General features: G+C 43.5%; 2 protein-coding genes across 3 annotated transcripts in view; both read left to right on the top strand.

The window, feature by feature from the left end:
- jarid2b (jumonji and AT-rich interaction domain containing 2b) overlaps positions 1-17,858 on the top strand; it is a 101,786-nt gene extending 83,928 nt beyond the window's left edge. For both annotated transcript variants that reach the window (XM_010784700.1, XM_010784699.1), the window contains exons 7-18: positions 5,121-6,549; positions 7,606-8,153; positions 10,630-10,722; positions 10,887-11,005; positions 11,148-11,218; positions 11,416-11,530; positions 11,729-11,834; positions 11,923-12,105; positions 12,904-13,034; positions 13,570-13,756; positions 14,277-14,384; positions 15,338-17,858. In XM_010784700.1, the coding sequence (XP_010783002.1) occupies positions 5,121-6,549; positions 7,606-8,153; positions 10,630-10,722; positions 10,887-11,005; positions 11,148-11,218; positions 11,416-11,530; positions 11,729-11,834; positions 11,923-12,105; positions 12,904-13,034; positions 13,570-13,756; positions 14,277-14,384; positions 15,338-15,565 (3,318 nt within the window). In that variant the 3' untranslated portion in view covers positions 15,566-17,858. The remainder of the gene's footprint in view (positions 1-5,120; positions 6,550-7,605; positions 8,154-10,629; positions 10,723-10,886; positions 11,006-11,147; positions 11,219-11,415; positions 11,531-11,728; positions 11,835-11,922; positions 12,106-12,903; positions 13,035-13,569; positions 13,757-14,276; positions 14,385-15,337) is intronic.
- A 3,677-nt stretch (positions 17,859-21,535) lies between these two features.
- LOC104957159 (interleukin-1 receptor-like 2) overlaps positions 21,536-23,000 on the top strand; it is a 21,815-nt gene continuing 20,350 nt past the window's right edge. Inside the window, 1 exon segment of the mRNA XM_010784770.1 lies at positions 21,536-21,557. Coding sequence (XP_010783072.1) covers positions 21,536-21,557 — 22 coding nt within the window.

Below are 23,000 nucleotides of genomic sequence, written 5' to 3'. Positions count from 1 at the left end.
GTAAATGCACTTTTGAAACACCACATGATGAAAAGTGTATTTGCCTTGCCCTTGTGTCGCGCGTTGCCCTTTTCGCCTAAAGGCAACGGCCTGCGGCAAACTCGAACATCGCCTTTGGAGTCCCTCTGGTTTTTTTGCAACGTACTCAGGCCATCTCCTTTTCCCTTAGCTTAAACTTTACCTCAAACACAAGAGCTTGCAGTAACTTCAGATCCGTCACTTTACTCCCCGTCCCAGTTACTGCTGTCTGCTTCTCCCAGTCAAATATCTTCCCTGATGCAGTATTCGTGTGTTTAAGTGCTATTCACCAGTGTGTTACATTTTTAACCTTATGCTAATTCAGGTACGCTGCTTCGCATACGCATTCTGGAAGGATACTGAATTGCTGCGTACACAACCCACATCTTGACAAACCAACAGGCCTATCGCATCGCGAAACAACATTGCGTAAATACCTGTCTCAGAACAGTGAATACCAAGTATCCCTGCATATCCCGCACTTTCACCCAACAATCATCTCTATCGTTCTACACGCTTTGTATCTACAAAAAAGGAGTGATCGGCATTGCTGCAATGTTAACGATCAAGCTCAGCTGAACAAATTTGTTTGTTTTTTCAATTAATAGTAATCAATCTCGTAACAGGATTCGGCGCCGTTCTTCCCCGCCCGTTTTTCCCGGCCATGGTGGGTCGTGGCCCCCGCCTCGGGGGGTGTGTCTGGTTTTTTCTTTTTTTTTTTCTTTTTTTTTTTTTTTTTTTTTTTTTTTGTTTTTTTTTGTTCTTTTTTTTTTCTTCTTTTTTTTTTTTTTCTTTTTTGGTTTGTTTTTTTTTTTTTTTTTCTTTCTTTTTTTTGGCTGTGTCTTGTCGTTTTGGTGGGTTGTGGTGTTTGGGTTGTCTGTGGTCGGTAATGTAACTTTGCGGGCGTTCTGCAGGTAATGCTGCACAGTTGCAGCTTAAACAACTAAACTAACGAAGCTTACTGTTCTCTGACAATTCCTCTCACTTGATTAAACCAATTAAGTTCTCCACGGACTAATAATACCGCCTTACTGCACTGAAGAGGAAGTTCCATTCTCTTTTAAATGGTAATGTATGTTATCTTTTTATATGGCTTGCTTTTTGTGTAAAGTGTGGTGAATATAGAGTGATGTGTGTTGTGTTTACATTGACTTGACGTCGATTTGTAATTGCTGTGCAGCTCGATTTATTATATCTTCTGATAGAACTGCCTGAATTGAGTTTGGCATCACACTCTCCGCACACAGACGTATTTCTTCTGTAGATTGTGTACATGAAAACAATATGACGATTACCTCAATAACAGCCTGTCCACTGTCACTTATGTTTCGGGGGATGTAGAAATAATATAACATTTTTATAATTTATGTGTATCTATTAAATAGAAATAGACTAGATTTGGGAGTCTTTATTGTTCATGTATATAATTGGTACAGATAGATGAGTATGAGGCTATCTCTTTTTTTAAGGTGTGCTCATCAAAAAAACATAAAAAAAACAAGAGACGTAGAGAGCTAATTTATGTATGCCGAAATGGCAGGAAAACATTGTTTTCAGCTCTATGTTATACTATCACATAAACTGATCATCTTATGGGTTTGGAGGGGAAAAGAGACAGTAATTAAAGACATCACCATTGAACAAGAGCACAACCTAATCGAATTAACATAGAGAAAGGTCGTGTTTATTTAAGCGATGCCCTTAAGGTTGAATTTAGTTGTGAGCATTGATGTCAAGAGTCAATTGAGAAGTTTGGTTAAAATTGCTAATGTTGCCTCTATATTTGGGGAAATTACAATTAGAAAACAAGTTACAGCTCCAATTAATGGTACGGTGCCTGTACATTTGTCAAGTGAAACATCATTTTAGTTTGGAATTTGGTTTTAGACTCTGTTATACTTTTAAGAGTGAACTGGACGTGTGCAGTTCCCAGAATAGCTGTGCTGCACTACTTTCCTCTGGAGCTCAGAGGGATCAGACCGGGTAGATTACCAACTTCTTATCTCATAACAAACACACATACACACAGACACACACACACACACACACACACACACACACACACACACAAGTGTGATACGAGAGCCCTTCAAATGCAAACCTGTCAATGGGCCGGCTGTCACCTCCCTCCTGTGGCGCCCAGACTGTGATTGATAACTCCATCTCTCACATCCCTCCTCCTCTCCTTCTTCGGGGGTTACCTTCCAGCTGGTCTGGACAGAAAGACGCACAGATGTGTGTGTGTGTGTGTGTGTGTGTGTGTGTGTGTGTGTGTGTGTGTGTGTGTGTGTGTGTGAATGTATTGTATTGTGTTTGTCTCAGGTGGCGGGGGGGCCGACACAAAGACCGGGCCATTAAAAGATAAGGGGGGACTGAAACCTAAGCCTGCCACCGTCAATCATTCTCCTCCAACACACACACTCCTCCTCACAATGGAAAAACAAAGGGTGACAAGGAGAGAGGGAGGAAAGAAGGGGTGAGGAGAAGAAAGAGAGACTAAAAGAGAACTCAAGCATAAACACTGCCTGAAGAAAATATGCTCTGCACCATTGTTATAATTGTTACTTTTGAGCTAAGAATGAATGACCAATCTTAAACTAACATGTTTCACATTGTTTCACAATCACTACAAGGCACAATGAGGCTGTTTATTCAATATAACACTGATGCTGGACAACTGCTTCTCAAGCAGTTGTCCAGACAGCTACTGTATTTATCCAGCCACAGTTTGCTGACAAAGCAGTGAATGTGTGAGACACAGTGTCATGACAGCTTCCTGCCACAGGAGGGCTCAGCCGACCGGCTCTCTTCAGGGGAGCTCGGAAAGTCTCCATCACTTTTCTCTCTTTAATGATTCGGTCTGGTGGCAGGGAGGATGGCAAGAGAGTGACGATGAGAGGAGAACATTGGAGGCAGAGTAAAGAGGCAGGAGCTAGTTTAGATACTTTGCAGGAAAAGACAGACAGAAACAGCTCGTGCTAACAGCCACTGGCAGACAGAAATGAGGAGGACGATGAACAGAACAAGAAAGACAATAAAGCCAAGGGGGAAAAAAGAACACACACACACACACACACACACACACACACACACACACACACACACACACACACACACACACACACACACACACACACACACACACACANTAAAACCAAATTCCAAACTAAAATGATGTTTCACTTGACAAATGTACAGGCACCGTACCATTAATTGGAGCTGTAACTTGTTTTCTAATTGTAATTTCCCCAAAGGGAAATTACAATTAGAAAACAAGTTACAGCTCCAATTAATGGTACGGTGCCTGTACATTTGTCAAGTGAAACATCATTTTAGTTTGGAATTTGGTTTTAGACTCTGTTATACTTTTAAGAGTGAACTGGACGTGTGCAGTTCCCAGAATAGCTGTGCTGCACTACTTTCCTCTGGAGCTCAGAGGGATCAGACCGGGTAGATTACCAACTTCTTATCTCATAACAAACACACATACACACAGACACACACACACACACACACACACACACACACACACACACAAGTGTGATACGAGAGCCCTTCAAATGCAAACCTGTCAATGGGCCGGCTGTCACCTCCCTCCTGTGGCGCCCAGACTGTGATTGATAACTCCATCTCTCACATCCCTCCTCCTCTCCTTCTTCGGGGGTTACCTTCCAGCTGGTCTGGACAGAAAGACGCACAGATACTGTAGAGGGATGGCAGTGAACATGATTGTACATTTTCTAATTACAATCATGGCTCTATGATGGCGTTATTGTTCAAAAATGTCAGTAAAAACATGGAAAAATAATATTTTCTAAGAGAATAAAATGATTATGTATGAGGTAGCCACTTTTCATGTTAAGACAACTACAACAACTTGACCCCAGCTCAACCCGCTGAGATATTGACTGCCAATTACTGAGCTTTAGAATATATCAATGCTGTAGCCTTCGCACATAAACAAAGACCAATCCGGGAGAGGGAAGAGAAGGAGAAAGAAAAGGGAGTGAGGAACTCTTGGCAGCACTGAAAGTGGGCCATGAAAACAACAAAGAGACGAAGAGGGAGAGGAGTAGATATTCTTAGAAATGCATACAAGGGAAATATCATTTGAAGAAACGGGATGGAGCGAAATAGCTAGATGGTGTCCGATACACAATTTCATTTTACACAATGGATTTTTACACATACAGATCCAGCTGTGAAGGATTTTGCACTGAGTTTGGCCATGCTACTAAACCACAGCTGTAGCCGGTGAGTCAGGCATGGAACCAGACACCTCTGTACTCCAGCTGAGTGCTTCAAGACTTCACATTCATGCACAGATACACAGTCCCTTTCTCCAGCTCTCTCTCAAACACGCACACACAAAGCAGCTTTATTCACAGCGCCAAAGATTTAATTATAGCATTTAAGGAAACCCATACCAAATAAAAGGCTTTTTTTATGTGCCCCGATGGGATTCTATTCCATCCCAATGACCCCACCTCCTACCTCATACTGTCCAGCCATCTGTTAGCAGAGACCATGTAGCCAACCCTGTTTTCCCTCATGTCATCGCTTTTTTCCCTACCCATTCCTAACTGTTGTTTATCTCGGGATGTTGTGGTTTTGGTTTTGGTTTGTGCATATCCTTTTCTAAATCTCAGCCGGCTGTGTTGACATCACTTTGAGCTGCAGTTTACAAAAGCGCAAAGCATCTGAAAGTATAGTAATCAAGACAGTTGATCGGTTCTCTAATGAATAACGTAGGTTTCCACAAATACTTTTGGTCTATCGGACAAATGTTTTACTGCAGTGTTCTCAATCTGAATGTTTGGCATCTTCATTGTAGAGTGTGGGTGCACCCACACCCCTGCACATGTCTTGTGGTGCTTTCTTATTTATAGAATAATACATACATACATTAAGGGGAATGTGTTGCAATGGTATTTTTAACTTGAGCATGTAATGTTTTCAATATTCAGAGATCCGATCAATGATTCCGGTTTTCCCAATATTTCCTTCTTTTATATTCATGATTATCCAAAATCATTCTGATCCTATTTGTTATCCGACTCCTTTAACATGTATTATCTCTCCCATCTTTTCTGTTGACTCAGGTCTCTAAAGTGAACGGGTTGACGCGGGGGGGCTCAGCACAAGCTGTCGGTGGTGCCAAAAAGAGCCGCGACTTCCGACTGCCGTCCAAAACTGTGAAGAAGTACACAGCCACCGTGTCCAAGGGCCACGTCACCTACACCAAAGCCAAACAGAAAGAACTGGGAAAGAAAACCAAACTCAGCAGCAGCAACAAACACAACAGCGCCGCCTCGGCACCTTCGTCAGCGAACAATCACAATCACAATCAGCACAGCCAGCCAGCAGCCAGCAACGGGCTGGCCCACTCAGGAAAAGCAGCGTCACCAGCTCACCACAGCAATGCAAAAACCCGCAAACAGGTGCTACTATCCAATGGGCTGCACAACGCTGGCGTCCGCCTCAACGGCAGGCTGAACGGGCAGCGGCACAACTCCCTGGCCAAGGAGGACGAGCAGAGACAGAGCCAGCAGGGGGAGTGCATGGGTCGAGAGGGACTGCGTAACTCCAAGCGGCGTCTGGAGGTGGTCCTCAACCCTTTGGGGTCGGGGGTTGTTGAGCAGAAAGCCAAAAGCACTGTCGTCGAGGCCAAAAAGGCCAAGCTTCAACCCACGCCTCTGGAGACACGCAGCAGCAGCAAGAAGGCGGCCAATCAAGAGAGAGCTGCCACTCCAGTTTCTAATGGACATGAATCAGAAAAAGATCCTGAACAGTCTCCACCTGTTACCACTCTTCCACCTTCCGCCTCTCCTCCTCAACACACCCAGTCTCCCTCTACACCAGCAGCCAGGGCCGAGCCGGTGAACCAGCGACCCAAGCGGGCCTCGGCCGGTAAGCTGATGTTGATTCGACAAGCACAGCAGCAGCAGAGCAGGTCCCACGCCCGGAGCTCCTCCTATTCCTCCCCCTCATCAGGCCAGAATTACCCCCAGAACCCTAGCCGTGCCAGCACTACCTCAGACCCCCAACAGACCTCTGTGTCCTCCTCCACCTCCTCCTCTCCGCTTGCTTCCAGCAACAGCCCCGGACAGCTCAAACCGGCAGCTTTCCGGCCCGCTGACCGCGACAAGGAGTGGGAGCGCGAGAAAGAGATGTCCCGCCAGACGGAGCGAGGGCAGGAGAGGGAGGGGGACCGCCAGCGGAGCCGTCCAGAAGGCTGGACGGCGCTGGGTGAAGCCCCTGTCTTCCGGCCAGCGCCACGGGAGTTCCAGGACCCCCTGGTGTACTTGGATGCGGTGAGGGAACTGGCCGAGGGGGCTGGCATGTGCCGGGTGATCCCCCCGACAGACTGGAGGCCCGAGTGCAAGCTGAGCGAGGAGATGCGTTTCGTTACACAGGTGCAGAGGGTCCACATGCTGGGCCGGCGCTGGGGCCCCAACGTTCAGCGGCTAGCCTGCATCCGCAAACACCTCAAATCTCAGGGCATTACCATGGACGAGCCACCTGTCATTGGTAAGTGAGCCAGACGGACGGGCACACGTGTATATCCTGAATTGATTGAATTAACCGAGCAATAAGCAACAGGTTTCTTCCTGCAGGCTGCCACAGAGGACCAGAGATATTGATTTGATAAGAGAAAATGAAACCCAGACACTCTTTGCCAGACTGAAGCTGTTTCTCTGTCAGAGCTTTTGTTGAATGTAAACGTAGGTATAAAGATAAATTAGATGCAGCAAGTTAAAACAAGAACACCTATTCAGCATCCTGCAGTTTTTAAACTGTTTTGGGTCGTGCTCTGAAAGATTCAGCGGTATTAACCCAATGTATCTACCTGTTTATATAAGTCAATAACAGTGTGGAACAACTTGGCAAAGAGCCTGATGAGCCACAAAAACTATATTTCCCACCTTCCCTTTCTCACAATGAAACAGTAGTTTTATGAGCCTCGACAGCCCTTTTAAACTGCCCTGGTTCAGACAGAAACTCTACATATGACTTCTCTGCAAGAACTGCATGCAAATGGTCGTGTTGAATTGCATTAATTGCGCTGATTTATGTTGTAAATGTGCCGAGTGTTGCTTCAACGTACAGCTGTATTCAGATCAGCCCAGTGTGAGTACAGTTGGTATGCGGCTGCTGGCCAGAGAGCGCTGGCAGCCAGAGAGTCAGTGAAGTGGCCTCAGCCTGCCAGGGGGCTCTGGTTCCAAATGACTTCCTTTACTGCGCCCAGTAGATCAGTCCTACATTAACACAATTTGTGTCTCTGTTTGGCACAACGATGGTTTAGATCATTGTGAAAGGTGATAGCTTAATTGGTCGATTCAAATAAAATGAACTGGGCTGGATTCAAAAGCATGATTAGCCAAAGGAACAGATGCTACGAGATCTCTTTTTGATTTAATTAGTTTTTTCTTGTCTATTAAAAACATACATTTTTAGTGACAGCTCTGGTTCTAAAGATAACATTATAATGTGGGCGTTGAAGACGACATTTGTTTCACCTTCGATTAATGTTTCAACAAAACAACAACATTTATTAATCTTCCTATTGTCCTTCTTCTCCCGCAGGTGGCTGTGAAGTGGACCTGTCACGTTTTTTCCAGCTCATCAATGACATGGGCGGCATGCAGCAGGTGATGGACCTAAAGAAGTGGACCAAGCTAGCGGACCTCCTGCGTATCCCCAAGTCAGCGCAGGACCGGCTGGCCAAGCTGCAGGAGGCGTACCTGCAGTACATCCTGTCCTACGACTCGCTCAGCGCAGAGGAGCGGCTGACACTGCAGGCCGAGGTTCTGCAGGAGAAAAAGACCCTGGAGTCTCGCCGGGGCCCTCTGGAGGGTCTCTCGGACTCCACGGCACCTAGTTCACTGGTGCTGCCGCGCTATGAGCCCAAGAATGGGCTAGCGGGGGGGATAGTGGGAGGGGCGACTGGGAACCACCGCACCAACGGAGTGTATCACCATCTGAAGGAACTGGAAGCTCAGGTCAAAGCGGGCCGGCGCCGGCTCTTCGCTCAGGAAAAACAAGGCAAAGAGGACAGGCAGCACGGAGAGGAGGAGCAGCCGGAGGAGCAGGGCAGCGGGGTCCTCAGTGACCAGCACAAGTGTATTAACAAGGTGAGGACAGAGGACACATGTTTGGACTGCACTGACAAGATGCACCCGAGTGTGTTTCTTTACTTTTTAAAAAAGGTTTTTAGCTTTCAAATGCTCTTATTGATTTCAGCTTTGGGGGCCGCTTTATTGGAGCATTAGCTGCAAAGAGAATGTTTGCATTAGCAGCAGCACTAAGACATATGTTGATTTCTGAATGCTGCCTCCTCATTGGCCTGTCCTTTCCTCATCATAGGTGTGCTAGTTTCTATCATGGCAAAGACGTTTGTCTTCTTTTGTTTGTTTTCGTCCTTCAATTCTAACAAGCTGATAACGACTTCACTACAATATCCCAACGATATACTCATTGCCTTGTTTATCATTTAAAATCCAGGGGTTTTGCTGCTTGTTGTCCTTTGGAGAGTGCTCAGGTCAGCACCTGAGCACTCTCCAAAGGCCCCATTATTGCTCAGCTAGATGTCTGCCATCTTACTACTATCTGAATCTAAACTGATGTCACACATGTGCTGCAAACAGCCCACACCTTTTTATATTATCACCACTAAAAGTTGAGTGTTTGATATCATAATGCCAGTTATTAAGTGACAAAATGCACTCCCTGTTTTCAGAGGAAGCGAAGCCGTGCTGTAAATTGATGTAAAACACTTTAGGGAGAATGTTACTATGGTGTTTAGAGAGATGTTAATGCATTTTGAAATTCTTATTCAGCAGTCTAGGGAACATTATCCTCCTGTAATAGTGTGTGGTTTATTCAAAACATTAGAGGTTCTAACACCTGTTTACATTCTGCAGTGTGTGTAATTGTAAAATGTAGATACCTGTTTGTTGGTGTGAGAGCGAGGGACAGTACTTTACCATCTTGTGGTTTGGCTGAATATTTCTGTGCATGTCCATATTGGATGTATTCCCACCTCCACAGCCATCTCGCAGCTGTGTTGATTCTGGCTGGCTGAAATGTAGGTCAGAGAAAAGGCAGCCCTTCCCCTCACCCTTGTCCCGCCCTCCTTTTAAACCCCACCCCCTCCAGCTCCTTTAATCCAGCCATCTCCCCCCATGGCTTCTCTCCTTCAGCCCATGCCCTTGCTCTCAGCTATTTTCCCAAATCTCCAGTCATCTCTCTTACGCTCTCCTTCTTATCATCCTCTTGCCAATCCCCTCTCAACACCTACGTCAGCGCGGAGGCTAGCAGTTCTTTGCGAGTGGAGAAATGTGCACTCATTGTACACTACACAGTAGAGCGTATTCCCACTTCTCCTCATGACACAGTATCTTGATGAGTGAAGCAGTAATCATTTCTGTAATCACTGTGTCCTGTGGTTGCTCTCACTGCACAATACTCCCATCCCATTAGATGTTTCCCTCCCAGTTAATTTGGGTAACTAAATCCCTCTATATGGCCTCCATCTATAGAACTGAGATATTGTTATCAGACTTGACTCAGTACAGTGCATAAAGCTCTAAATTATAGAAGCTCTTTTCAACGCAGTGACATGTGAATGGCTTGTCTAAATACGACCCATCACTTCTCTCCACTGCTCAGATTTGTGTGCATTTTTCATCACGAGTGGCCCCCAAGAGGAGCTTACGTTTCACTTTTTCTATCAAGAGAACAAAGTGCATGTCAAGCGTATAATTACCTCTAATTACGCCAGGAAAGGCCTCGATAAGTGATGCTACTGACTCGCCTAAAGAAAGTTGTGCTTACTAGGTCAATAACTTCCTGCATTATTTTACAACCCTGTAGCTGTTCTAACTGGAAGGACACAGAGCTCCGCCAAAACCTTTGATCACACAATGCTGAAAGAAATTAACTTATTTTATGTTCAGATCTGCTTGAAGTGCTTTGAGTTCTAACTTTGCCCATGCTACTCCCTTCAACCAAGTTTAATGAAAATCAAACAAATGGACAATCAGACACACCGAGCAAAAATAAATAACCACCTTGCTAACCTCTAGCCAACAATAGAAATAGAAATTAGGTCAGTTTGAAATCATCAAGAATGGGAAGAAAAAGAGAAACAAATTGTCAGTCTGAGGATGAGGAATCAGCAAGGTCATCGTTCAGCGAGGTTTGTACGTCTCCAGGCCCTGAGCCGGCAGATTTACGGTAACCTTAAAAGCTTCTCTGCAGCAGGAGTGTCTTAGGAAGAAGGGGTCAAGTCCAGGGGAAACATATCTGTAAGGGAGGCCCAGAGGTGGAGCCTTATAGAGACTGTACTGCTGTAACATATGTCTGTGTGTACACTGTACATTCCTTCCAGCATAATGCTTTCCCTCCGAGCTCTTCAGTCATGTGGTGGGATGTAGGAAAATGTGCAGTTCATTGATGTCCAGCGATATCTTTCTTTGCTCATGTTTTATTCACAGTCCACTCTCGGTTCACATTCCCTACTGTTGTTGTTTTAGCATGACAGAACACGTTTGTGAATTGAAGTTTAGAGGACTCCCGTGACTCATGTTTAATGTCTCTTTGTTGCAGGGGAAATCGGTGTCTTTGACTAACTTCTTCAGGATAGCACGGAACACCATGACCATGTGCTTTAACAAGGAGCCAGGGGCTGCTGAAGTGGAGGTGAGCATGCTAACGTCTTTATTCACTTTATGTACATTTAATCTCTTCCAGATGATGATTATGTTCCTTTTTATGTAACACAGTTTGTCAATTTAGGCACAACCTATACCTTGCTTCATGCGTTCTTCCACTCAGAATGTATTTCTCCTTTTTATTTCTTGCAGCAAGAGTTCTGGAGGATTGTGGAGCAGAGAGACAGCCATGCAGCGGTGCATTGTGGGAAGGTGGACACCAGTACACATGGCAGTGGATTCCCCACAGGAAAGTCAGAGCCATTTTCAAAGTAAGTAGCCCACGGGTCTTTTCACCACATGGAATATTTGACGTGTTTTGCAAGACTGTAGTCCTGACCTCTCCAACCCAAAGGCCACTAACATCAATCTGGTATCCCTGGGAGTAACCCATTTCCTCTTATCTTCCTTCAGACATGGATGGAACCTCACTGTCCTCCCCAATAATCCTGGATCCATTCTGAGGCATCTGGGTGCTGTGCCTGGTAAGAACACATAGAGACGGCTCCCTATGATAGAAAGGCTGTAGCTGCTCTGTAGCAAACTGAAAGAAAGACATTTTGCTGCCAATGCTCAAGAAAAAAACATTCATAAGCTATTCATATTAATATTATGTTATTGTTTCTGTGTCATCTGCAGTTAGTATTAACCTATGCTCTTGTTTCTCTCTCTGTCTCCCCAGGGGTGACCATTCCCTGGCTTAACATTGGCATGGTCTTTTCTACCTCATGCTGGTCTCGAGACCAAAATCGCCTTCCATATATTGATTATTTACACACTGGTGCTGACTGCATTTGGTGAGTTTCCCCTGGGCTCTTTTCCTCATCATCACTAGTGTAGTGTTCATGTGATAACACTGCAAACTGTCTTTTTAACATAAGTAGTTTGAAAACAAAAACAAAACTCTGTTCTAAACAAGTGGAAATTCATCTGATCCTTTTCATAGAGAATGTTCGTTATGAATGTGTGTTGATGTCTGTGTGTTGCTCCTGCAGGTATTCTGTCCCTGCTGAGGAGAAGGCAAAGCTGGACAAGGTGGTCCATACACTGCTTCAGGCCAATGGCACCCCAGGACTAGAAATGCTGGAGAAGAACATCATGGTCAGTGTTTTGTGAGCAGAACAGGTTCACTTTGTCACCGAACATATACAGAAATGTAACCGTGTTCTCCTCCTTGCTGGTCTCCCAGATCTCTCCAGAGGTGCTGTGCCGTGAAGGCATCAAGGTTTCCCGTACGGTGCAGCGGAGCGGCCAGTTTGTGGTCTGCTTCCCCGGTGCCTTTGTCTCTAAAGTGTGCTGTGGCTACAGCGTGTCAGAGACGGTGCATTTTGCCACGCCGCACTGGATCAACCTGGGCTACCAGGCCGCAAAGGTACGCATAGAAATCTGTGTGTACAGTACAAGAGCCATGTTGAATTATTAATGTCATGTATGTATGAATAGAAAACAGAATCAGCAATAAGACAATATTTTTTTGAAACTATAAAAAAAACTAAAAGTCTCTTATGTGTGTTTGGGAGGAATACTTTGCCTATGTATTACAGTCTTTACTTGATGTATGTGTTTTATTTCCCTCTTGCTTTGTAATGCCTTCCAACACTGGCCCCCTGTGGCAGTGGCAGTTAAAGCTCTGATTTATGTAAAGGTGATTGAAACCGAAGGGGTTTTAATGATCTAAGAACCTAGAGCTTAATTCTTTAATCAGCCAGTGAGTTGAACTTTAAGGAGTCATTTTTAGCCGTAAGTCTCCCGAGGGTTGTGTTTAGATTTTCTAGTGATCATGAGCAAGCCTTTGGATCCTTGGACCTCATTATAGCAGCAATAGAGGAGAAGAAAATGTTCCTTACTCTCATTATGGGCATTATGGTGATGGAATGGTACGTATACCATCGGCAATACCATCATATTCACAGCCACAGCAAACTGCTCTCAAGGGTAATATGACATTCATACAATGGACCGTGCTGTGGCGCACCGCCTGATGCATTTTCTCCCAAATGGTTAACCATTTTGACTTATGCATGAGGAACAGAAGAAGACACATTTATCTGTATGTAAATGTGTATAAACCTGAAAAAAGAAATGAAACTGTTTGAATAAATGTTAGGGAAAAGGTGTTGTCTTTTTGATTTTGAGACATTAAAAATACTTACCATGATTTTGTGTGCAGGAACTGAAATGTCGCCGTATAGCCAAACCCTTTTCCATGGAGAAGCTACTGTATCAGATCGCCACAGCCGAATCTAAGAGGGACAACGGCCTCCTGCTCACCACTATCTCCGCCCTACTCAAAGACCTCAGGTAGGATCCCAAATGATCAAAAGAGAGCATCATACTTTTACTTTTCTCAGCAAAATATTAACACAATCTTTCTGTTCCTTTATTTGTGGTATGTGATCCTAACAACTCAGCAAATACACTTATTTTGCAATGAATCATTATTTTCACGTTCATGCTCAACTCTGACTGCTTTCTGCACATTTTTGCACACAGCCCTCCACTTTAAAATATAATACACTGTAGTTTTCCATATACTCATTTTCCCCAAGTGTTTTTGTTTTCTTTAGCGTCCTTTTTTAATGCTAAATTGTTTCTTTAAAATACTTATTTTTTATTATCCTTATATTTATTTGTTTACCTACTTTGCAACTTGATTTTTTAGATTGTTTATTTTCGCACCACCAGATACCAAAGCAAATTCCTTGTATGTGTAAACGTACCTGGCAATAAACTTGATCCATTCTGTCCCACTACTCATAGTTTTTCAGAGCAATAAAAGACATGATGCAGTTTTTGTCCTTCCCTGGCTTTAACATGTATCTCTCTTGTCCAACAGGAACCTAGAGATGCGCCAACGTCAGGAACTTTACAAGGCAGGTTTGCTCTCCTCCGCCCGCTACGGCACCCATGACGGAGGCCTGGGGCCCGGCGAGGGCCGCAAGAAGCCCCGCGGGAAGTGGCTGGCCCTGGAGTCCTCCGAGAGACGCTGCCAGATCTGTCAGCACCTCTGCTACCTGTCCATGGTGAGGGCTCAGATTAACACTGTTATAGAGATTTGTTCAAATGCTCACTATCATAGTGCTAGTTTGAGTATTCTAAAGCAAAAGTTATTTATTCATGAAATCCTCAATAATGCAACAGGGTATATCATTTTTCATTTGCATTGTGGCCTGCAAAACGCTTAGAGCTCATACTGTACGTACTAACTGCTGCTTTATATACAAATTAAATCAAATGTATTTATTCACGCACTGTTGTGAAACATTTTCTTGTGCTTTCAATGCCCAGTTTTTCAAAAGTAACTAAACCAAACTACATAATCCAAATGATGAAACTTGCAATAATATTATCCAACTAAATGCCATAATATTGTAATATATTCCAACTGAGAGTTTGCCAGTGGCATAATACAGTAGAAGTGGAAGACATTTAAATGATTTATCAGGTTTCTCACTATTTCAGTAATGAGTGCTCTGAGCTGAGTGTAGTCTCTATAGTAAAGTGTGTGTGTGTGTGTGTGTGTGTGTGTGTGTGTGTGTGCAGGTGGTGCAGGAGACTGACAACGTGGTGTTCTGTCTGGAGTGTGCTCTGCGCTATGTGGAGAAGCACAAGTCCTGCAGAGGCCTTAAGATGATGTACCGCTACGATGAGGTGAGTCCTGTTTGGATCTGCTGTGTTCAGTTCTCTCTCCGCCCAGAAGGGGGAGACGTCAGCTAGCTTTACACTGCAGTCTATCTATGCTGGGTTTACACTGCTCCAGGAAGTAGATGCAGGGAAGCTTTGGTGCTGTTCCGAGTTTGTTTTCTAATCACTCAAAATGACGGACTGCTTTCAGATTTTTCCGTCATTGTTAAAAAAAATCCGTCATAGATGGAAAATATTGGGTTAACGCGACCTCTGGGCAGCATAGACAGGTATTTTCTGTGTTCGAGTTTTACTCGCTACAGGGTGTACTTTGAGGGTTTGTGACTCTGCAGACCGTTTACATGCAGAAAAAGCTACATAACACACAAGGGGACGGGTAATAACTGTAAAAGCATGACATGGGACCTTTTAAGTAAAAGTAGCAATACGAAAATGTAAAAGATCTTTGTTACTAGTAAAAGTCCTGTATTCAAAATCTTAATTAAAAGTTTCAAAGTATAGGCATCATAAGTACTCCTTATGCGTAATGGCCTATTTCAGAATCACATATGTATTGAGTTACTGGGTTAATATTATGATTATGGATGTATGATAAATAATTGAACTTTATTTTCTGTTAGCTAATATTCTAAATTTCAAAGTAACTAGGATTAAAATATGTCAAATTTTAATATTCTAAATTTCAAAGTAACTAGGATTTAAAATATGTCAAATTAAATAAAGTAGAGTAAAAAGTACAATATTGGCTTCTTTAATTTAGTAGAGTAGAAGTATAAAGTAGCATAAACTGAGAATACTAAGGTAAAGTAAAAGCACCTCAAAATTGTACTTAAGTACCGTACTTGAGTAAATGTACTTTGTTAGTATCCTCCACTGTGTGTGAATAAGAGCCAGATGATTCATGTGACTTTGTTAAAGGGTTAAATGTGTAATCTGTATTATCTGTGCTTCTCCATCAGGAGCAAATCAACAGTCTGGTGAACCAGGTGTGTGGACGGGCGATGTTGAAGAATGGGGGGGGTGGAGGTGGTGTCGTCGTCAGTGCAGTGGGGGGGGACCCCTGCCACGGTTTAAGCACCGTCAAAGCATCGCCAGCCAAGCGAGGCCCCCGTAAGCGCGCCACAGTGGAGGTGTCCCTTGCCCGCCTGTCCTCCACCCACATACCCAAGGCCGCTGCTGTGTCCTGAGGGGACCACCACACCGGCCCACCCCCTCCAAAACTCCCCCTGTTGTTGTCTCACATCAAGCAGGGTCACTATCAAACCCTCCTCCACCACCCAATATTTAAGATTGATTGTTTTTGAGCTTTGAAATCCCCTCACCTGACCTCAGCCCCCCCCTCCAAAAAATGATTCACCTTCCCCCCTTAGTACGACAGGCTTGTTTTATAAAAAAGAAAAGGAAAAAAAAGAAAAAGCAAGATGTCTTTTTTGCACTAGTGTGAAAGAAGAATTTGTTTTTATTCTGGATGATTTTAGAACGCCCCCCCGTCCCCCCGTCCCTGCTTCAGTCGTCCTTTACAACATTACAAGCATTAAGTGTAACGCTCACAAGAAGACTTGATGGTTATACCCTTTACCTCCATCCTCCCTCCACTAAAATGGGTTTCATGTGTTACCCTTCTCTTGCATCACTCTCTCCTGGCCTCATCTTGCCCCCTGAGACTCAAACCCCCCCCCCCTTCTCATCATGCGTCACTCATCTGTGAACATGGGACAAATGAAAAGGCGTCTTTTTTTCCCCCTCTCCAGTTTTGTGAAATGAAATGGCATCAAGTAATTACCCAAAGTTTCCCTCTCTCCTTGCTTCGAGGAAGATTTTTTTTTATCGATGTTATCCTTTCTTGATGCAGCTCCTGCATTTTCTTTTAAAGGGGGGTTGGGGACACGAGGTTAAAACTTGAAAGACAGACGATGTTGTTTTATTGTTGGTTGGCTATGTTTTATCAAGTCCTTTTTTTGAATTTTTAGCTTTGTTTTTTGCTAGGTTTTTTTGCAAGAAGTCTTCTGTGTATTTTATTTTGTTGTCATTGTGGATGTTTCTGTTGGTTGGTGGATGTGAGAGGGGCAGAGCTACAGCTGCTTGACCTGAGAAGGGTCCCGCTCACCTCACTTCCTGGTAGTATGGAGGGATCCCTCCTTCGCTAGCAAGTGGAAACTGTGCCTGATACTTGGCGAGGAGATCCATTTTATTGGTGCTGTTGGTTATAATTACTGTATAACGACACAAAATAAAAAATCTGGGGGTTAGCGCCTGCTAGCAGCTAACAGCTAGCCGACGCGCCCCCACCCCACAGGGCAGAAAGGCTCTCAGGCTTTTCTGGTTCTAGATGTGCAATCGTGTTAACATTCCATTCCTCCAGTCCTCTTGTTTCATCTGTACCAGTAAACTTTAATTATTATATTATATTATTATTATTTTGTGTTTTTTACTTCTGTTGGTCTGACGTGTTATCTCAAGTAGAGCCACTAGTCAAAGAGTGTAAAATGTGAAATATCAAATCCAATTTTTTTTTGTTTTTAATTCTACTTTGTTTTTGGCATCATGAATTATTTTTCCCTTTTCCAGATATACGAGCGATTTTTAGAGAGAGGAAAAAGACAGACACAAACAAAACATCAACCTTTTTTTGTACATAATCCTGTAAATTTCTTTAAATACTTCAGCCTTTTCTGGGGTGAAGAAAGAAAGAAAGGAAGGAATAGAGGAGAGAGAAGAAGTTCCAGAGGAGAGTGGTTGATGAAGAAAAAGCCTTACATTTCCCTTTCTTCATTCGTGTGAGTTTGACGCTTACAGGGTTGCTCTGGTAAACGTGTATAAAAATTTAAAGTGCTGCTTAAATCACTAAGAAAGAAGATATTGAGTAGCCAACAACTGCCCCCCCCTCCCTCCCCCAATCTAGTTTTGTTTGTTTAGCTTTACTTTTTTAAAGAAAAGGGAAAAAAAGATATGTTCACGAAAAAAAAATGGGTTTTTACATTTTCATTACTGAAAATTCAACAAAAATGTAGTAGCTACTCATGTTGCACTGAGCTTGCCAGTGGTGACTGTCAAGGAATATCCTATAATCCAGTTTGTTGGTTGTCGTCCCTCGCAGAAGACTGAACTGTTTTAGGACTATTTAATGAAATACCAAGTTGGGTGTTTTCAACATAAAAAAGTGGTTGTCAAGTTTTTATGGCCTTACGATATATTTTATTCTGATGGGATTTCTTTTGTTTGTTCTTCAGTTCATTTTGGTTTTTGTTTCTTCCATTTTCTACAGTATAAACTACTTGCTCACAGTGGGGTCTCTGGTGACTTAATTTATTAGTGCCGCATCTCGGCCTTTCCCTCCACTCGGAAAGAGAGTCTCATGTTGGTTATATTGACAGTTTTTTACTTTTGCAGTTTGTACTTAAGGTTTAATAAAAACTTACCGACAATTCACTGTCATTTCTTTCCAACCTTGTGTTTCATTATTCAGATTTTAACTGTGAAGCTAAAAGAGTCTGGTAAAGTAAAGAGCCATTGCACCCAAGATACAAATACATTGTTCTAATAAAAACTGTTGAGAGTGAGTCCTGTGAATTGTGTAGACAGCAACATCTTTGGAAAAACAAAACTTGAGCAAAAGGCACCATTTCTTTAGCTCCTTATCATAGTAAAGTGAAGGCAAAATCCTGAAGGCATGTCAGCCTTGGGCCAATAACACCCAAAGTGTATTCATGACCAATACTAGATGTAAGTGAGAAAACCTTATGCTGCATTTTGGGTGAATTGACCCTTACAAACAATACAAATGCCAAAACACTCCATTGAGAGAGCATTACCATAGGCGAAGGTCTCATAGTGTCATTATCAAGCTCCACAGTCCGCAGCAGCAGGTGTGGAATACACAAGTGCTATTATGTTCATATAACACACTCTTCACACACAACACATTGTTGGAGGGCCCTGTAGTGTACCATGACCTTAAATAAAGTGCAGAGGAATGACCGCCATGCATCAAATCAGCTCTACTCGTAGTATAACACTATTGCTTATTTTCCTGTTGAGATATTTTACAACAAATTAAAGTTAATCTTTCTCAATCCAAAACCATTTTCACTCTTCATCCATTTACTTGTTTCAGCTTTTCATCTCTAAAGAGCTGACAGGACCTTAAAGAGTGACTGTTAACATGCTTAAACCCTGACTGCTACTCAAAACTAATTATTCAACGTGTCAGAAATGCTTTAATGAAAATCAAACAATGTTGGGGAAGAAACATTTATTACCAACAAGTCAGACACTGTAGGCAGAGGGAAAGAGAGGAAGAAGTAATGCTGCCACATCGCACAAATGTCAACATTTCTGTACAAAAATGTGGATACAGTTTAACCTTCTGGGTGTTCTCCAATGCATAGCACTCAGTCTAAACAGGGATTTGGTCCTCGCTCAAAAGGAGGTGTGTGTGTGTGTGTGTGTGTGTGTGTGTGTGTGTGTGTGTGTGTGTGTGTGTGTGTGTGTGTGTGTGTGTGTGTGTGTGTGTGTGTGTGTGTGTGTGTGTGTGTGTGTGTGTGTGTGTGTGTGTGTGTGTGTGTGTGTGTGTGTGTGTGTGTGTGTGTGTGTGTGGACCTGAACTCCATCTGTGGTCTGTCAGCTATACAGAACTATTTGGTGTAGAACCCACTGCCAATGATTGCCATGTTTTTTTTGACAAAGTACTTTCTAGTTTAGTAGTTTACATTTAAAATATTGCAGAATGTAGCTCATAAACCAGTTCAACAAATGCAAGCTTTGGGGTTCAGCGTATTCATGGGCCCCCTTGCAGATTATTTTCCATCGCTTTGTGCTAATCATGTAGCATTTGCTATATTAAGGTGGCAATTCACCCAAACTACCAAAAGGTAGTCAAGTTAATTTTCTAAGCATTGCCATAGGGTTACCGCAAAATCAGCAGAAAAAACCTGGAGAAAATAAAACTTTGAATTACTACCCGTATTTTGTGTAATCATATATTCCAAAGAAAGAACACATTTCACTGTTGGCCTGCCAAAGCGGTTCAAAGCTTTTAAGAAATGGTAATCATTTGGGATAAACACCATAATTCAATTGTATTCAGCAAAAGTACTGTTCTCCAACATATATTAATGCTTAATAGAAGATGGACCTTTATTGATACCCCGAAAGGGGAATTCAGTAATAATAATAATAGCTGAAGTTTAGAGAATATGTTAGCATTAGCATGGAGCAAGGATTCAAGGAAAAACACTGCAAAAGGGCACATGGATCATTATAGTGTACACTTCTCTGTGTCCCATCACTAACCAGTATCAGACCTCTCCTGGTCTCAACACGCAGACACAGAATCTGAATATTAAAGTCAAACCCTTCATGTGCATGTTAAGCCATTCAATGCTAAGATGCTAAAGGGAACTCAAACCTATTTTACAGGATTCAATCAGAATTAAAAACTTGTTTTAAGGCAAGGTCATATGGCAGTTACAGTAGTGCAACCTCAGTGTATTTTCTTTTTTAATTTCTTCATCATGAACATTTGAGATGGAAGCCAATATTATAACTTTTCTCCGTCTGCAGCTCGGTGTGTGTGTGTGTTGAAATCCAGTCCATGTGTCCTCCTCAAACCTTCGGCCTGCTGGCCTCACAGTCTTTGCTGCTCCGCTCCTCCCCCCCGTCCACCAGCGCCGTGTCGGGGTGCACCTCCTCTTCATCCAGGGTCACCACCAAGGGGGGCCGTCTCCTCCTCCTCACTCCTCCCCCTGATCCCCCATCGCCTCCCTGCTCCGTCTCCTCGTCTTCCTCCTCGTCCTCGTCCTCCCCGGCCTCTGTGTCCTGGCTGGCTGAGTCGGTGCAGGTGGAGGAGAGGGAGGAGAGCTTGTGGCGCAGCTCCGCCTGGGTGGGCACCTGGAGACTGATCTCTGTGGTGAAGGACTCCACATCTGGGAAGAGGAGGAGGAGGGGGGGAGGAGGGGGGCGGAAGAGGAGTCATAAAACAGGTAGGTGGATAAGTAAAGCTGTGGTGGTGTACTGCTTTAGTCATTGGGAATTTTAACCCTCTTATATTCGTTAAACACTATTCATTTGCTATCTTAGACCAATTACTGCCAATAAAGTCAGAGCACTAATTCCTGGTAGTACTTCACAGGTTTTTTTAAATGTGCTTGAATTTGGCCAGACTCGCTCTCTTACCAGAGGTGGGAAGTAGTGGAGTACAAATATTCCTTTACTGTACTTAAGTACATTTTGCTGGTATCGACGACTTTTTACTTTTACTTCTTACATTTTTAACACAAATACCTGTACTTTCTACTTCTTACATTTTCAAAACAGGTTTGTTACTTTAGTTTTAATCTGTGTTTGGTGGCGTGATCATTATTATTAAGAGTCATTGCATGCCTATTGATTTGAACACGATCCGTGTATCCATCATTTCCTGGTCTTCTCTAAAGAAGAGGGACCAATGAAAACGTTGTCATGTTGCCGTTGTTCAGCATGGAAACATTCATTAGCTAACAATGACATTATTGTTCTATTAATATAAAGGGAGGTCAGTTACTCTTTAAAACAGCTGCTAGTTATGGGTACTTTTTACTTCAGTACATGTTGAAGCCCATACTTCTTTACTTTTACTTGATTAAAGAAGTTTAGTCAGTACTTCTACCTTTACCAGAGTATTTTTAAACACGAGTATCTGTACTTCTACTTGAGTAAAGGAAGTGTGTACTTTTGCCATCTCTGTCTCCTACAGACATTTGAATGTATCAGAGATTTATTTGCATTACATAATCTTTCGACAGACCGAGCTCTCAGTGAGATGCTGGAGGCTGTTGACAGTGGAAGGAACTTTCTCCAGCAGATGTGAACAGATGGCGTTTGTGTATCGTGCTTAAACATTGTTCCTGTCAATCTTCTGAGTCACATATTTATGCTTCATCAAACTCTATGATGTGGATTAGATGTCAAAAATGAAATCCCTTCAGTAATCAAGCGCTTTTTGAGTTATTATAGTTTGAATACTTTAGAGATGTGTTTATGGCTGCATACCTGCGACAGGCGAGGTGCCGCTGTTGTCCTCTCCTCCAGAGTGCAGGAACACATCCAGGGCCTCGTGGTCAGACATGTCCATCAGGTCCATCTGCTCCAGCATGTCCACGTTCACCTCCATGGACGACATGCTTCCTATTGGCCCTGCAGGTGAGACGGAGAAATATTAGCCTGGCACCAGACTGAAGAGGGCAGCAGCAAGGGGCTGAGTCCAGGAACACGGTGCTTTGAGTTCTGCGTTTCAAAATGTGCCAAGCAGAAAGCAAATGGGCACATTCAAGCTGGATGGCATTGAAATGGGTTAGCTTGTGTACATAAAACATGTGGTTTATGGTCAAATCAACGGCATTACCAAACAAAAAAATGGATTGCCAGGTGTCAGAACATGTACGAAGCTGTATATGAAGGCGACAAGCAACAACTACAACATCATTAAAGGATAGGTTCACATTTCCTAAAAGGTATCTTAATTCAAATGCCCTTATTTACATTTTAATTGTTCATTTTAAGTCCTTCCATCTATTCATGTGAGCCAACAGAACATCCTTCACTCATGCAGTCCCTTCAAACCTCCTTCAAACTATCGCTCCTGATATTCTACCGTTTCTTACCCATTTCATCAACACTTCTCTAACTTCTGGTCACTTTCCAAACAGTCTCAAGGAGGCAAGAGTGAACCCTCTCCTAAACAAACCCACTCTCAACCCATCTGATGTTAGAAACTACAGGCCTGTCTCTCTCCTCCCATTCCTGTCTAAAACACTTGAACGCGCTGTCTTTAAACAACTCTCCTGTTATCTCCATCAGAACAACCTTCTGGATCCGCACCAGTCTGGTTTCAAGGCAGGTCACTCCACAGAAACTGCCCTCCTTGCTGTCACTGAGGAACTGCACACGGCTAAAGCAGCCTCCCTCTCCTCTGTCATCATCCTTTTGGACCTGTCTGCTGCATTCGACACGGTGAACCATCAGATCCTCCTTCGCACTCTCCAAGAACTTGGAGTTTCAGGCACTGCACTTTCTCTCCTCACCTCACACCTCAAAGACCGCACCTACAGGGTAACTTGGAGAGGGTCCGAGTCCGACCCTTGTCAATTAACTACAGGGGTCCCTCAGGGCTCTGTTCTTGGTCCCCTCCTCTTCTCCTTGTACACAAACTCGCTTGGATCAGTCATGGTTTTTCATACCACTGCTACGCTGACGACACCCAATTAATTCTGTCCTTTCCCCGCTCAGAGACCCAGGTCGTCGCACGCATCTCTGCTTGCCTAGCAGACATCTCTCAGTGGATGTCTGCTCATCACCTCAAGCTCAACCTTGACAAGACTGAACTGCTTTTCCTTCCGGGAAAAGATTGTCCCACTCTTGACCTAACAATTAACATTGGCACCTCTGTTGTTTCCCCGACTCAGACTGCAAGGAATCTGGGTGTGACCCTAGATAACAAACTGTCCTTCACTGCAAACATTGCTGCTACAACCCGCTGCTGCAGATACACTCTTTACAACATCAGGAGGATACGTCCCCAGCTGACCCAGAAAGAGCGCAGGTTCTGGTTTGTGCCCTCGTCAACTCACGCCTAGACTACTGCAA

The sequence above is a fragment of the Notothenia coriiceps genome, unplaced genomic scaffold, assembly GCF_000735185.1.
Source record: "Notothenia coriiceps isolate Sejong01 unplaced genomic scaffold, NC01 NC01_scaffold00026424, whole genome shotgun sequence".
In the NCBI taxonomy this organism is placed as follows: domain Eukaryota; kingdom Metazoa; phylum Chordata; class Actinopteri; order Perciformes; family Nototheniidae; genus Notothenia; species Notothenia coriiceps.
This window is presented reverse-complemented; position numbering and strand designations above follow the sequence as displayed.